The sequence below is a fragment of the Trachypithecus francoisi genome, unplaced genomic scaffold (assembly GCF_009764315.1).
Source record: "Trachypithecus francoisi isolate TF-2019V2 unplaced genomic scaffold, Tfra_2.0 Lachesis_group12, whole genome shotgun sequence".
Classification (NCBI taxonomy): Eukaryota; Metazoa; Chordata; class Mammalia; order Primates; family Cercopithecidae; genus Trachypithecus; species Trachypithecus francoisi.
In genome coordinates this window covers 121398620-121414735 of record NW_022681457.1, presented here as the reverse complement: position 1 = coordinate 121414735, position 16116 = coordinate 121398620, and the positions used below count along the sequence as shown (strand labels likewise).

At 59.3% G+C, this 16116-nt stretch overlaps 1 protein-coding gene across 2 annotated transcripts; it reads right to left on the bottom strand.

Annotated features, from left to right (window-relative positions):
- Window positions 1-498: 498 nt before the first annotated feature.
- Window positions 499-6921, bottom strand: MXRA8 (matrix remodeling associated 8). Of its 2 annotated transcripts, none has more exons than XM_033228775.1 (10): window positions 6024-6921; window positions 4272-4295; window positions 3134-3436; window positions 2934-3035; window positions 2388-2858; window positions 2062-2217; window positions 1901-1940; window positions 1739-1815; window positions 1557-1655; window positions 499-1344 (listed from the first exon to the last, which is right to left on the bottom strand). In XM_033228775.1, the coding sequence occupies exons 1-10, from the start codon at window positions 6070-6072 to the stop codon at window positions 1319-1321; spliced, it is 1347 nt and encodes a 448-aa protein (XP_033084666.1). In that variant the 5' UTR covers window positions 6073-6921; the 3' UTR covers window positions 499-1318. The 2 variants fall into 2 exon arrangements, with proteins under 2 accessions (XP_033084666.1, XP_033084667.1); XM_033228776.1 differs by having other exon boundaries at window positions 1557-1637; window positions 6024-6918.
- Between the last annotated feature and the right edge of the window lie 9195 nt (window positions 6922-16116).

Below are 16116 nucleotides of genomic sequence, written 5' to 3'. Positions count from 1 at the left end.
CCCGATGCTGATGCCTGAGTGGGAAAGGATTCTAGGGCCAGATCGGTGCTGGCCTGGCGAGGACTCTTGGAGCCACCCTGCTGCCCCGGGCTGTCTCTGCCGGAGCCTCCTTGCTCCCGCCCCCTTTGCAAATGTCTGACCCGAATCCCACTACTTCGGCTCGCCATCCCTCTTCCTCACCCAGAGCTGTGCTCCCACGGTCTCCTCTCTGTCCTCACAGCCACCACCACGTCCCCCTTCCCCACATCCAGGTCAGCCCTCAAGGGAATATGAACTCCTCCACGACCAGAAGCATGCCACACAGAACTAACTCAAATGTCCCCTTCCCAGGACACCAACTCCCAGAGGACCCAGACCCAGACCTTTCAGCCCAAGGAATGAGATGATGTCAGGGGCTTCAGGTGGAGATGAAGAAGACGTGGGGATTCCCAGGCCCAGACTCGTGCCTTGCCCACCCCTAGGAGACAGGAACTTTCAGTAGCATACCTGGGCCAAGTCTAAAAGTCAGATGGGGACTTTATTGTGATGGTGGCAGGTCCACCAGCAGGTGCAAATGTGGGGTGCTGAGAGTGGCAACATAGGCCACCCCAAGCCACCTTCACCCCCTCGCCTGTTCTCAGCCAGTACAGAAGCCAAATGTGGCCCCAGCCCTAGACTCTAGCCTAGGCAAGGCAGAGTCCAAGGGAGGGGTGTCGGGGTCAGAAGTCACAGGGAGCCCAGTGACTGTCAAGGTGGCCGAGAGCAAGGCTAGGGTAGGGGTGGAAGCAGAGAAAGGGTGGGGGATGCAGCCCCAGGTGGCCCAAAGCAGCACAGAGGGGCAAGGGCTGGCATTCACAAAGTCACCAGGTCCCTGGGGAAAACAGATGGTGCCTGGAGTCCTGCGTGGTACAGGCGGAGGAGCCCTCGGGAGCTCTTGACAGCGGGCAGCACCCCAGGAGGAGTGGGACTCCTGCCCTGGGGCTCACCCCAGTTTTGGGGCTGCCAGGTTCTGATGGGAGTGTCTTCCAGGAATGTCTTCCAGCCCCCAGTGGGCAGAGCCCAGGAGGGTCTGAGGGCATGATGGGCATCAGTGGGATTTTGGTTGTGTCTGGGGTGAGCAGGGCCACCCGTGAGCAAAGGCCGAAGGCGTGGGGGCTATGCTGCCACCAAACCCCTGGGAGAGGGATGTGGAGGCAGCTTCTGCATATGCCCAGACCAAATTCCAGGAAAGCGGGACCAGCCGCTGGAAGTGGGTGAGCCCGGGAGCATCAGGAGATGCCCGGAGGGGCACAGACAGGAAAGATGCAGCTGCTGGCCCAGCCAGGAGCCCAGGGTCACCCTATTTGCAGTACTCCTTCCGGAACCCTGGAAGCCAAAGGCGCCAACGGGTCGGCGTCTGTTCTCCACCCTCATCACAGTGGGAGACGCAGGGCAGACCCCCAGCAGGACTCCCCAGGGACTTCTGAGCCTGAGGTGGCAGGGGCCCTGGGCCTGGCTGGTGTCTGCCCTTGGGGGTCCCGGATGAGGTGGAATGGGGATGGGCAGGGCTCTGAGGTGGGCTGAGGTAGCCCACTCACCTTTGTCTAGGTCGATGTACTTGGCAGGGAGGGGGCTGTGGGCCAGCTCCGCCCTCTCCTTCAAGATGTTGTTTTTGTAATCTGTGGGAGGAGAGCAGGCTGAGGTCCCCTCTCCCACGATGCACTTCCCAGCCCAGGCCTGGCAGCCGCGCCAGTGCCTTGGTGTCCCAGCACCGCCTCACCTAGCTGGATGTCCTCACTCCTGTAAAGTATCTGGTCCCCTGCAGCCACAGCGAACTCCGCCAAATTCACATCCTTCCTGGAGGATGAGAGTGGGAGGAGGTTACAGCTGGGTGGGGTGGAGGGGGCCCTGATCCCCAGGAGGGCTGGGAGGGGGTACTCACCCCTTTGACTTTCCCGACTTCTGGTCCGAGTATTCGTAGCCTGGCAAGGAGACTCACATTGGGGGCAGTGCCGCCCCCTCTGCAGGTCCCCCAGCCCAGAGGACCGCCCTCCCGCCCACCTCAGTCTCCTGGGGCCGCTGGCTCTGCCGGGGCAGCCTCACCTCCGCGGCGCCTGCGGACGGCCAGGAGGACGGTGACCAGCAGCAGGATGAAGAGCAGCAGCGTGGCCAGCACGTAGCCCAGCTGCTGGAAGAAGTGGGCTCGGCTCTCGGGAACGATGACGTTTATGACGTTGTGGCCGCGAGCCAGTGTGGGGTCTGCGGGGGACGCGGGGTGGGGGCGGCGTCAGGCATCAGCAAGACCTGTGCCCCGACCCGGGCCACGGCCCCTGCTGGGCTCCGCAGGCCTCCGGCAAGGGACAGCGGGCGCAGGGCAACCCCAAGTGGGGTGGGCTCCCGCCTTCCTGGGTCCTGGGGCGGCCTTTCACCTGGACCTGGGGCGCCGCTGTGGCTGGAGCCGTTGCCCGGAGAGCCCCGGGGGGGCGGCTCCGCGTGGGGTTCGGCGACCGTCAGGTGGAAGACGCGGCGTTCGTGCAGGCCGCAGTAGTGGTGGTGCAGGTGGCAGGAGTAGGTGCCCTCGTCGGCGACCTCCAGCGGCTCGATGCGCAGCGAGAAGTCACCGCGCTCAAAGGCGTCTGCGCCCACGGCCACGCGGTCGCGCAGGAAAAGGGGCCCGTAGGCGCGGCGCTCGCCAGACGCGTACAGGTCCAGCAGGCGGTCCGCGCGGTCGTGCGGGACCCCGGGCGGCTGGCGATCCCAGTGCACCACCTGCTGCGCCTCCTCCACGTGCCGGTCGGTCCACACGTGCCCGCGGTTCACGCAAGTCAGGAGCGCGGGCGCGCCGCGCGCCACCGCCAACACCTCCTTCTCGCCGTCCCAGTAGGCGGGGGTGGCCGGGGCTGCGGAGGGGGCGCAGTCAGCGGCGCGCGGGCCCAGGCGGGGGCGGGGGGTGGGGGGCGGGGGGGCGCACTCACGGCCGTCGGTGACCTCCAGGCGGACGGCCAGGCTCTCGTAGAGGTGGCAGTAGTGGTGGTGCAGATTGCAGGTGTACAGCCCCGCGTCCGTCTCCTCCACCGCTGCACACCCAGGAGGAAGCCGCGCGTGAGCCTCGCGGTGCCCTGGACCCCGCGGCCCCGGCCCCCCTGCGCCGACCCCGCGGCCCCGGCCCCCGCACCGCGGATGAGCAGCGAGAAGTTGCCGTCGTCGAAGGCTGAGGCCGAGAGCTCCAGGCGACCGCGGTCCCGCGCCTCATACACGCGCTGCTCGCCCGCCGAGTACAAGTCCAGCAGGCGCCGCGCAGGGCCGCCCCCGGGGCCGCGCAGGTCCCAGTGGAGCACGCGCTGGCGGTCGTGCAGCCGGTCCTGGGTCCACACCATGCGCGGGCTCTGGCAGCGCAGCACCGCCCGGGCGCCGGCCGCCCCGCTCACCGCGGACTCGGACACCACGGAGCTGCCAGCGGCGGCGGGCAACGAGGACCCTGGTGGGGGAGGGGAGTCCGTGGGGGAGGGGCAGGCCCCGGGGGCCCTGGTGGGGGAAGGTGTGTCATTGGGGGAGGGGAGGGGCACCCGAGGGTTCTGATGGGGGAGGGGGAATCAGTGGGGGAGGGGAGGGTCCCGAGGACCCTGGTAGGGGAGGCGAATCGGTGGGGAGGGGCGGACCCTGGGAGTCCTGATGGGAGAGGGGGAGTCAGTGGGGGAGGGGAGGGTCCCTAGGACCCGAGGCCCCTCGTGGTGGAGGGCGAGTCCGTGGGAGGGTGCATGCCCCCAAGGGCCCATGTGGGAGAAGGGGAATCACTGGGGAGGGGCGGCCCCCCCCCAGGGCCCTGGTGGGGGTGGGGGAGTGAGTGGGGGAGGGGAGGGTCCCTGGGACCCTGGTGGGGGAGGGGGCATCTGTGGGGTGTGTGGGCTCCGGAGCCCCGTCATGGGGGAGGGGTATGCCCCCAAGAACCCATGTGGGGGGAAGGGGAATCATTGCGGGAGGGGCGGCCCCCTGCGGGCCCTGGTTGGGGAGGGGGAGTTCATGGGGGAGGGGTGGGTCCGGAGGGCCATGGTGGGTAGGGGACTCAGTGGGGGTGGGGCAGGTCCCTGAGGGCCCTTGTTGGGGAAGGACAGTCAGTGGGGGAGGGGCAGGGCCCTGGAGGTTCCCGGTGGCCGAGGGGGCATCTGTGGGGGAGGGGTGGGCCCCCGAGGGCCCTGTGGGGGAGGGGGTTAGTGAGGGAGGGGAAGGGCTGAGGACCCCCGCAGGGCAGGCCTGGCAAGATAGGAGGGGCTGAGGGGGAGTGGGGGTGGACAGCTGGGGCCAGGGTCACTTACCTGAGTGCAGAAGGACAGCAGAGCCTGGAATGAGAGGAGTGAGCTGTGAGGCCACCCACAGCCCCACCTGGCCCCCTTGGTCCCTCCTGCAGTCCCAGACAAAATGGGTGCTGTGAGACCCACTTCGGTGCCGGGAGGGTGCCTCTCTACACAGCCCCGCATCGCCCTCCCTGCCACCCTGCTGGGCTTTGAACGGCACCTGCCCTTGGGGAGTGGGGAAGCCAGGGCATGGGTGAAGGCCAGGGCCAGGCCCGAAGCCAGCCGGTTCTGGGGTGTCACTGGGGCCACTCCAGCTGGCTGCAGCCAAGTCACCCAGAGCACCAACGAGGCTGGGTCTGTGGGATCCCCCACACTCCCTCCAGGGCTGTGCCCCAGTCCCCAAAGGGTCCTTGGAGCCTCAGACTCTGGGGACCCCACACCACACCCAAGGCTCAGCGCAGCTCCTGAGGTGCTTCCACAGGGCAGAGGCCTGAAGGCTGAACGTGGGTGGTGACCCCAGCCGCCACCCCACAGGCCCGCGTTCCTGCTTGCAGGGAACTCTCATCATTTTAAGCTGCCTCAGCATCCACTGAGTCTAGGCTGGACTTCCTCCGATTGGAAGCGGGGCCGTCACCTGGGACAGTTTCCAGTTCACATCCCCTTTCCTCGAGCTGATCCACCCAGACGCCCACCCTACACAGTGTCCCCTGGTGACCCCCCCCATGTCCACACGGACTCCACGCCCCACATGGAATGTGCAGCCACACCGCCGAGACGCCCTCCAGTTAGCATGGCCCCACGGGGCTTGTGCCGCTTGCCTTAAACCTACCAGTTAAAATTCCACCGCCAGGCGCGGTGGCTCACGCCTGTAATCCCAGCACTTTGGGAGGCTGAGGCAGGTGGATCACCTGAGGTCAGGAGTTCAAGACCAGCCTGGCCAACATGGTGAAACCCGGTCTCTACTAAAAATACAAAAATTAGCCAGGCGTGGTGGTGGTGGGCACCTATAGTCACAGCTACTTGGGAGGCTGAGACAAGAAAATCACTTGAACCTGGGACGTGGAGGTTGCAGTGAGACAAGATCACGCCACTGCACTCCAGCCTCCTTGGCGAGAAACTCCGTCCAAAAAAAAAAAATTCCTGAGGGAAACCTGTATGCGGAACACCGTGGTCCCAGTAAAGGGTTGGCCTGGGGGTCCCTGTCTCTCACTTTTCCTGGCCTCCCAGCACTCTGTGCACCCCAGGGCCTGTGGGTGATCAAAACTGTGTTTCCATCCTGTGTCTCTTGATCACTGGGGGCTGCTCTCCCTCCCGTAGATCCTACATGAAAACTGCCCTGGAGATGTGGCTGAGGGCCTGGGAGCTTCCCAGAGGAATGTGCTCGGTCAGCAGGCCAGCCCAGGCCTGGGAGCGGGGGCTGGAACAGATCCCACAGTTCTCAGGTCCCCCCATCACTGACGCACTCCCTAAACGGAGCCCCAGCAAGAGGGGGTGCAGGAAGGGCCCTGATGGAGACGCCACCCTGCCTGGGCCCCCAGCCCTCTTGGGCCTCTGGGCTCCAGCTCCCTAGCGAGGGGAGGCTGGCCAAGGTCTCACTGAAGACATCGCACCCTCCAGCAAGCAGCTCTCCCGAGCTCCCCTAGACCCATCCTCTTCCCTGGTGGGGCCTTCCCACCCCTCCTGGCCCAAGCTCAGACGGGCAGTTTTGTCCGAAACGGACTCGTGTCACCCCACATGCTGCCCCCTACTCGCCTCCCGGGGCCCCACACTCACTCTGCAGAAGCACAAGTATCCACAGCAGGATTCGGGACGGCAGCGCCATGGCCCCCGCCCCACCCAGGCTTTGTCCCACTCGGCTCTAAGACTCTCTCCAGAAAAACAGCCTTACCCCCTCCCCCCCTCAGCACCCGCAGTGACATCACGGAGCCCTGGGCCTGTCTACAGTCTGGGGACCGCCCCTCTGGCTCCTCCCGGGCCCCTTGGCCTCCCCCATCCTCGCTGGCCTGCTGGGGAGGGGCAGTGTGGGAGCAGAGGCCCAGCCCCTCACGGTCAGGCCTGGGGAGGGGTTAGTGACCCTACCCTTGGAGGGACAAGAAGGTCCGAGGGCGTGGGCCCCTGAGACCACATGAGCGTGTCTCACAGCTGGGAGCCTTCCGGGCCTGTGGTGCGGGGTTGGGACTGTTGGGTGAGTGGCCGCTTGGCCCCACCTCTGGCCTCCCCCAACGTGAGACACCTCGGGGCAGGGTCTTCCCCTCAGCCTGTTCCAGGCCCCAGAAAGGCCTCCTGGAGCTGAGACTGCCCCCACCCACTGTGCACCCTGGTACCCTCCTTTAGACCAAATGGCCCTTCCAGCTCCAACCTTTGGCCATGTGTGACCTTGGTACCCGTCTCCTTTGGGGGGCACAGTGGGTTCTCTTAAGACAGGATGATGGATGCTGCCGGTCAGTAGTCCCCTTTATAACCTGGAGAGTCAGCCAGGGAGGGGGGGCCCTGAGCACTGGGAGGCCTGGGGGTGAGCAGACCTCTCCCCTGCTGGCCCCGTCCCTTGGGGCTGCCCACCTTTAAGGGCGCAGCCTGGTGTCCCTGAAACTAGGTGCCGGGTTATAGGGCCCCTGGAGGAAGGGGAGAGTGGGATCCCCACCACAGAAGGCACAAATTTGAAACTCTGGGAAAACTTAAAAAGTCACATAAACAAATGCGAAATAACAGAGCCTGCACTGTGTACCAAACCCAACTCCTTCTAATTAAGCAAACCTCAAGAAAAAAAAATCTGAACAACCACAACCACAAGAAACCCTCAGAGAGTAGTTCGGCACACCCACTTGGAGTGAGCACTCCTTAAAGGCCTCGGGGGCCCCGGGGTGGGGGGCTTAACCCTGGCCCCTGCTCTGGTCCCCAAGTCCTCAGACAGTGGGAAGCCCAGTGCAGATCAGAGTCTTGGTCTCAGGGCAAGGGGAGGGGGCTCTGCTGCTCCAGTGAGAGGGTGTGAGGGCAACGGGCCAACATAAGGATGCAAGACCCCCACCCCGGCCCGGCACGGTCAGACCCTTTCCTCAGCAGGGTCCTGGCCCGGGAGGCGCCCTTTCCAAACTGGCTTCAGGGCTGAACACATCCCGCCACCCCCACTCCCTCCCTGGGCCTTTCATTCTGGAAAAACAAGCCCCACCTGGCTGGCCTCGAGGCCTCTGCTGGCCTCTCCTCCTGTTTTTCCAACTGGTTTGTATTAGTGCTGGCAGCTGCCCGCCCGCCCATGTCTGTCTCCATTGCACACCCTGGGGCCTTGGCCTCTGCCGTCTCTGTCTCCTTCTCTGGCTTCTTCCGTCACTCTCCCCGGTCCCTCTCTCCCCGTGGAGGGAGGAGGACAGCAGTTTGATGGGGGGCAGGGTTGGCCTTTGGGTCTGGGAGGGCCCGGCTCCAGGTGCAGGGCTGAGAGGGGCGCCTGGTCCACACTACGGCCTCAGGCCAGGGCTCACCACACTCTGCAGGGCCGTCCCTCTCCAGGCAGTGGTCTCTAGCCACACTTACGGGAGCCCAGCCAGCTGAGATGCAGGCCAGAGGCTGTCGTCTGAGAGGGCCCTGACCTCTGACAGGACCACCTGGGGGCAGCTGACCCCCCTGGGACCCTGGGCAAGGAGCAAAAGGCCGAAGAGGCCACCAGGCCCCTTCCCTGCCCCTCCCTGTCCGGCCCTCAGCAGGAAATAGCCACGGAGGAGAGCAGGCCCGGCAGTGACCAGGTCACCTGCTCCTCCCAGGGCCACTGACCTGTGCCCCTCCTGCCCCTTCCTGGGCCGGGACTGCGGAGCCTCTGCTCGCTGGGGGGGCGGGGTGGGGGGTTCTGCAGCGCCGTGGGTGTGTGACTTAATTCCCAGCCTGGCCTGGCATTTTTCTCCCTCCAGGGAAGAGGACAAACCAGGACAAAACAAAGCCACTGGCATCACCGTGCTCTGGCTAAGCCCCCAGTCAAACCAGCACCCTGGACCCTCCTCTGGGCCCCTCCTCCAGGGGCTGGGGTGGAGCAAGAGGGGTCAGCTGGCCCTACTGTCCGCACGGAGGACCTGATCTTGGCTGCCATTCCTGGTGGCTCGGACATTCCAGGCAGCCCGGCTCATTGGGAAGAAAAACCACAGGCACTCAGAACCACAAGCAGCACAGCCAAGCCCGTGTTCACTCCCATGAGCGTGCGCACACAGACATGCACACACCCGGAGACACACGTGGAGACACACACGGAGACACAGAGATACACAGAGACACACATGGCAGCACACACAAAGACACAGAGATACACGGAGATACACACGGGTCCACACACAGAAACAGACACACACGGAAAGACACAGAGACGTGGACCTGTGGCTGCGCAGTGGATCATCGATGGGTGAAGAGTCCCACTTCCCATCATTCCGAAGCGTTTGCTGAGCACCTCCTGGGTGCCCGGCTTGCTGGGCACTGGGGACTCAGCACAAAGCCGGGCGCCGGCCGTGGCCCTCTTGGACCCCAGCCTCCTGGACTGTGCTGAGTGTGGGGGAGGGAATGAGACAGGGTGGGGTGCGCCGAGGCTGGAGGGGTGAGGACGGACGGACCCAAGGGCACAACCTCTGTGTCAGCAAATGCCAGGCAAGGCCTGAGGACGCGGCTTCCAGGCGCAGCCAGCGGCGGGGCTGCCAGGAGTGGTCTTGGGAAGCCACGGACCCTGTGTGTGTATGTTGGGGGGTGGCCACTGCTGACACCAACACAGACAGGGTCAGGCTCCAGGACAAACCATATTCTCCTCCGCCACACCGGCTGCGCACACTGGAAGCATTGGCACGACTTCCAGGCGTGGGGCTGGGTCTCCTACCCAGGCTGAGTTTCTCCCCTCTAAGAGGAAACACCGCCAGCGTTCTTTCTCCTACGGCCTTTGGATTCTGAAAACTCACTGTGGGGAGGGACGTGAGGCTCCTTCGCCAGGAATCAGGAATCCCTGCGGGCTAAGACGGTGTCGGCCAGTCACATCTGGTCACTCTCCTGGGAAAGTCACTTTTATGGAGATAGCTTGCCAAGGGGGTCTCAAAATATATTGAAGTTTTGGTTAGTTATGTATGATGACTAAATTTACAAATAAACTTGTTTATCAAAAACAAAAGAAAATGTGTTAATCCCTTATAGCCACTTGTGGCGACTGTTCCCGGCCACGTCCCTGGCTGACTGTTTTCCTGCTGATCCTGACCAGTGTTCCGGGCAGCCATCGCCTGCATGTGTGTGAGTCCCCCCTCCTGCCGCCCCGGGGAGGCAGGGCTGTCTGTGGATCCCAGATCCCTTGTGGGAAGGCCCGGAAGAGGAGAGCCGCCCTCCACCACCAGCGTCTCCTCCTCCTGGACAACAGAGACAGACCACTACTGAGACGGGGTGAAGGATAATTGTTGCACTGAGACATTGTGATTCGAAACTACAGACAAGAAGATTTGAAAATACAGAAACATTTCACAAACCATCTGCCTCCTCTCGAGTAGTATCTGGCTTGTTCTAAACATGCAAATGCAGTGAGACCGGCTGCCTGGCACACACACATCGTCCAGAACCACCACCTGGCACACACACATCGCTCCAGAATCACAACCTTAGGCCCCAGGGCCACCTTCTGTAATCTTTTTTTTTGTTTTAAGCCACAGAATCTAAGCCAGGCAAGGTGGTTCATGCCTGTAATCCCAGCACTTTGGGAGGCTGAGGCGCGCAGACCACCTGAGGTCAGGAGTTCAAGACCGTCCTGGTCAACATAGTGAAACCCAGTCTCTACTAAAAATACAAAAAATTAGCCAGGCGTGGTGGTGGGCGCCTGTAATCCTAGCTACTTGGGAGGCTGAGGCAAGAGAATTACTTGAATCCGGGAGGTGGAGGTTGCAGTGAGTCGAGATCATGCCATTGCACTCCAGCCTGGGAAACAGAGTGAGACTCCGTCTCAAAAAAATAAAAAATAAAAAGGAGTGAAACCCCGTCTCTACTAAAAATACAACAATTAGCTGGGCGTGGTGACGGGCACCTGCAGTCCCAGCTACTCCGGAAGATGAGGCAGAAGAGCTGCTTGAACCTGGGAGGCGGAGGTTGCAGTGAGCTGAGATTGCACCATTGCACTCCAGCCTGGGCCACAGAGCGAGACTCCATCTCAAAAACAAAACAAAACAAAAGGACAGGGTCTCACTGTGTCGCCCAGGCTGAAGGGCAGTGGTGCAAACATCTTGGCTGACTGCAGCCTCCAATTCCTGGCCACAAGCGATCCTCGGCCTCTCAAAGCAATGGGATTACAGGCGAGATTCAACCTTTTTTTTTTTTTTTTTTTTGAGACAGAGTTTTGTTCTTTTGCTCTGGCTGGAGTACAGTGGCATGATCTCAGCTCACTGCAACCTCTGCCTTCCAGTTTCAAGCGATTCTCCTGCTTCAGCCTCCTGAGTAGCTGGGATTACAGGTGCCCGCCACCAGGCCTGGCTATTTTTTTTTTTTCTTTTGAGACGGAGTCTTGCTCTGTCACCCAGGCTGGATTGCAGTGGCGCAATCTCAGCTCACTGCAAACTCTGCCTCCCGAGTTCATACCATTCTCCTGCCTCAGCCTCCTGAGTAGCTGGGACTACAGGCGCCCGCCACCACGCCTGGCTAATTTTTTGTATTTTTTTTAGTAGAGATGGGGTTTCACCATGTTAGCCAGGATGGTCTCGATCTCCTGACCTCGTGATCTGCCCCCTTCGGCATCCCAAAGTGCTGGGATTACAGGCGTGAGCCACCACGCCCGGCTTTTTTTTTTTTTTTGAGATGAAGTCTCGCTCTGTCACCCAGGCTGGAGTACAGTGGCGCGATCTTAACTCACTGCAACCTCTGCGTCCCGGGTTCAAGCAATTCTCCTGCCTCAGCCTCCAGAGTAGCTGGGATTACAGGCACCCACCACCACACCTGGCTAATTTTTGTATTTTTGGTAGAGACAGGGTTTCATCACGTTGGTCAGGCTGATCTCGAACTCCTGACCTTGCAATCCACCCGCCTCGGCCTCCCAAAGTGCTGGGATTACAGGATTGAGCCACTGTGCCCATCGAATTTTTGTATTTTTAGTACAGACGGGGTTTCACTGTGTTGGCCAGGCTGGTCTCGAATTGCTGACCTTGTGATCCACCCACCTCGGCCTCCCAAAGTTCTGGGATTAGAGGTGTGAGCCACTGTGCCCAGCCTCATCAATTTTAAAATCAGGAACAAAGAACTCTGAGTTTGCTGCCAGAGTTACCTGGCAGGTAACTGGTGTCTCCACCTGCAAGGCCAAACTCCACCTATGGGATTCTGCATCCAGCTCTGTTCTCGGCTGGGCGCTTCGTAGGGCAGCTGTCACACCAGCCTCAGGTGAGGGCCAAGCCACGGCTTCCACGTAGGACGCACATCCTGGCTTCTCCCTCCTCACCAAGGGAGGTCGGCTGTCACATGTGACATTTCCAGCATAGTTATAATTACAAATTTGATGTATGCATTATGATAGAAAAATTGGCCAGGCGTGGTGGCTCACTCCTATAATCCCAGCACTTTGGGAGGTGGAGGCAGGAGGCTCGCTTAAGCCCAGGATTTGGAGGCCAGCTGGGACAATATAGCAACACCCAGTCAAAAATTTAAAAATAGGGCCAGGTTTACCCCTGTAATCCCAGCATTTTGGGAGGCCGAGGTGGGGGGATCACCTGAGGTCGGGAGTTTGAGACCAGTTTGGCTAACATGGTGAAACCCCATCTCGACTAAAAAATCACTGCACTCCAGCCTGGTGACAGAGTGAGACTCCACGTCAAAAAAAAAAAAAAAAAAAAAAAGGACCAGGCACGGTGGCTCACACGTGTAACCCCAGCACTTTGGGAGGCTGAGTGGGGGTGGATTACCTGAGGTCAAGAGTTCAAGACCAGCCTGGCCAACATGGAGAAATCCTGTCTCTACTAAAAGTACAAAAATTAGCCAGGCATGGTGGTGCACGTCTGTAATCCCAGCTACTCGGGAGGCTGAGGCAGGAGAATGGCGTGAACCCGGGAGGCAGAGCTTGTAGTGAGCCGAGATCGCACCACTGCACTCCAGCCTGGGCGACAAAGCGAGACTCTGTCTCAAAAATGAATAAAGAAATAAAATTAGCTGGGCATGGTGGTGCATATCTGTAGTCCCAGCTACTCGGGAGGCTGAGGCAGGAGAATCGTTTGAATTCGGGAGGCGGAGGTTGTGGTAAGCCCAGATCGAGCCACTGCTCTCCAGCCTGGGCAACAGAGTGAGACTCCATCTCAAAAGAAACAAAAAAAAAGAATAATTCATTGCAGCCTGTGGCTCTTGCCTAATTGAGGGTTGAGGGAAAACAAGTTTGTTTGTTTGGCTCACTAGTTCTCAATCGGAACAGTTCCTCCAGGCCAGCATCTGCTGGGGAATGTCCTCACAGGTCATCTGCTTCTGGTGCAAGGGAGCCCCAGGCCCTGATTCGGTCTCCTGGGGCTGACTGGCAGGTGCTGGTGTGGTCACATGCCGCTGATCCAGTGTCCTGCGGCGGCACTGACAGTCAGAAATCCCAGATACGCCCCTGGGTACTATGGTCCATTGCTATCTGCAGTTTATCGGAGGGGCCTTAGGTCAGTGAAAGAGAAAGCAGATGCCACCCTTGCTGGCAATGCTGGTCAGCTCCGGATAACACAGTCAGCAACAGTGGAAGGTGAGGGAACAGAAAGATTCTCCTTTTTTTTTTTTTTTGAGACGGAGTCTCGCTCTGTTGTCCGGGCTGGAGTGCAGTGGCCGGATGTCAGCTGACCGCAAGCTCCGCCTCCCGGGTTTATGCCATTCTCCTGCCTCAGCCTCCCGGGTAGCTGGGACTACAGGCGCTGCCACCTCGCCCAGCTGGTTTTTTTTTTTTTTTTTTTGTATTTTTTAGTAGAGACGGGGTTTCACCGTGCTAGCCAGGATGGTCTTGATCTCCTGACCTCGTGATCCGCCCGTCTTGGCCTCCCAAAGTGCCGGGATTACAGGCTTGAGCCACTGCGCCCAGCCTCCTTTTGTTTTTTTGATTGTTTCTTTGTTTGGTTTAGACGGAGGCTCCTTGGTCGCCCAGGCTGGAGTGCAGTGGCACAATCTCGGCTCACTGCAACTTCCACCTCCCAGGCTCAAGCGATTCTCCTGCCTCAGCCTCCCCAGTAGTTGAGTAGCAGGGATTACAGGCGTGCACCACCACACCTGGCTAATTTATATACATATACAGATATATGTATATGTGTGTATATATGTATATGTATATGTGTGTGTGTGTGTGTGTGTGTGTGTATTTTTTTTTGAGATGAAGTCTCACTCTGTCACTCAGGCCGAAATGCAGTGGTGCGATCTTGGCTCACTGCAATATCAGCCTTTTGGTTTCAAGCGATTCTCCTGCCTCAGCCTCCTGAGTAGCTGGGATTACAGGCACCTGCCACCAAGCCCAGCTAATTTTGTATCTTTAGTAGAGATGGGGTTTACCATGTTGGCCAGGCTGGTCTTGAACTCCTGACCTCGTGATCCGCCCGCCACAGCCTCCCAAAGTGCTGGGATCACAGGCGTGAGCCACCATGCCCGGCCTCTGTTAAACATTTCTATGAACGTTTCTGTCAAATGTTGATAGGAGACAGAAAATAATTCATAGAACAGAAGCTTCAGGCCGGGCACAGTGGCTCAAGCCTGTAATCCCAGCACTTTGGGAGGCCGAGATGGGCAGATCACGAGGTCAGGAGATCGAGACCATCCTGGCTAACACGGTGAAACCCCGTCTCTACTAAAAAAAAAAAACTAGCCGGGCGAGGTGGTGGGCGCCTGTAGTCCCAGCTACTCGGGAGGCTGAGGCAGGAGAATGGCGTAAACCCGGGAGGCGGAGCTTGCAGTGAGCTGAGATCTGGCCACTGCACTCCAGCCTGGGCGACAGAGCGAGACTCCGTCTCAACAAACAAAAACAACAACAAAAAAAAAGAAGCTTCAGAAAAAGTGAAGAAATAGAGGGGAGGAAATCACAACAAAATAACCCAAGAGAAAACGTTCCTGAAGTGAAGTGATGATTCTCCAGATAGGAGAGGGCTGCTGTGGGACGAAAACAGATCCACACTGAAGTACATCATTATGACCTTTCAAAACAGTCACTGAAAAAGAAGGTGCTAGGCCAGATGCGGTGGCTCACGCCTGTCATCCCAGCACTTTGGGAGGCCAAGGTGGGCGGATTATTTGACGTCAGGAGTTTCAGACCAGCCTGGCCAACCTGATGAAACCCCGTCTCTACTAAAAATACAGAAACTAGCCGGGCGTGGTGGCGGGTGCCTGTAGTCCCAGCTACTCGGGAGGCTGAGGCAGGAGAATAGCATGAACCCGGGAGGCGGAGCTTGCAGTGAGCTGAGATCGCACCACTGCACTCCAGCCTGGGCGACTGAGCAAGACTCCGTCTCAAAAAAAAAAAAAAAAAAAAAAAGGCCGGGCACGGTGGCTCAAGCCTGTAATCCCAGCACTTTGGGAGGCCGAGACGGGCGGATCACGAGGTCAGGAGATCGAGACCATCCTGGCTAACACGGTGAAACCCCGTCTCTACTAAAAAAATACAAAAATCTAGCCGGGCGAGGTGGCGGGCACCTGTAGTCCCAGCTACTCGGGAGGCTGAGGCAGGAGAATGGCGTAAACCCGGGAGGCGGAGCTTGCAGTGAGCTGAGATCCGGCCACTGCACTCCAGCCCGGGCGACAGAGCGATACTCCGTCTCAAAAAAAAAAAAAAAAAAAAGGCTAAAATTGCCTCTGGGAAAGGTGGTGTGGGGATGGGGGAAGAGACACCGTTTTCCTTCATTCTCCTGCCTCAGCCTCCCGAGTAGCTGGGATTACAGGCACCCATCACCACACCTGGGTAATTTTTGTATTTTCAGTAGAGATGGGGTTTCACAGTGTTAGCCAGGATGGTCTCAATTTCCTGACCTTGTGATCCGCCCGCCTTGGCCTCCCAAAGTGCTGGGATTACAGATGTGAGCCACCATGCCCGGCTATTTTCTTAAAGGAATCTTTTTCTTTTTGGAGACAGGGTCTCGCTCTGTCACCCAGGCTGGAGGGCAGTAGCACAATCACAGCTCACTGCAGCCTCAAACTCCTGGGTTCATGCATCCTGTCACCTCGGCCTCTGGAGTAGCTGGGACTACAGGTGCCCACCACCACACCCAGCTAATTTTTTATTTTGTAAAGACAGGGTTTCACTATGTTGCCCAGGCTGCTCTTGGAGTCCTGGCTTCATGCAATGCTCCCACCTCCCAAAGTGCTGGGATGACAGGGGTGAGTCAGTGTGCCTGCTGGTGACTTCTTAAATGATTAAACTAGCCACGTACAAGCATAACTTTTTTTTTTTTTGAGACGGAGTCTTGTTCTGTCGCCCAGGCTGGAGTGCAGTGGCGTGATCTCGGCTCACTGCAAGCTCCACCTCCCGGGTTCACGCCATTCTCCTGCCTCAGCCTCCCCAATAGCTGGGACTACAGGCGCCTGCCACCATGCCCGGTTAATTTTTTGTATTTTTAGTAGAGACGGGGTTTCACCATGTTAACCAGGATGGTCTCAATCTCCTGGCCTCATGATCCGCCCGCCTCGGCCTCCCAAGGTGCTGGGATTACAGGCGAGAGCCACCGTGCTTGGCCCACGAGCATAACTTTTATAAAAATAATTTATTTTTACAATTAAGCTTAGGAATCACACAGACTCAGGGCTGGCTCATGGCTTCCTGGCAGGTTAAACTCTGTACTTAGGGTCTGTGCCTATGAAACGGCCAATTCTAATCAGTGGTCAGTGAAATAACCGGGCCGGGCGCGGGGCTCAGCCTGTCATCCCAGCACTGTGGGAGGCCGAGGCGGACAGATCACGA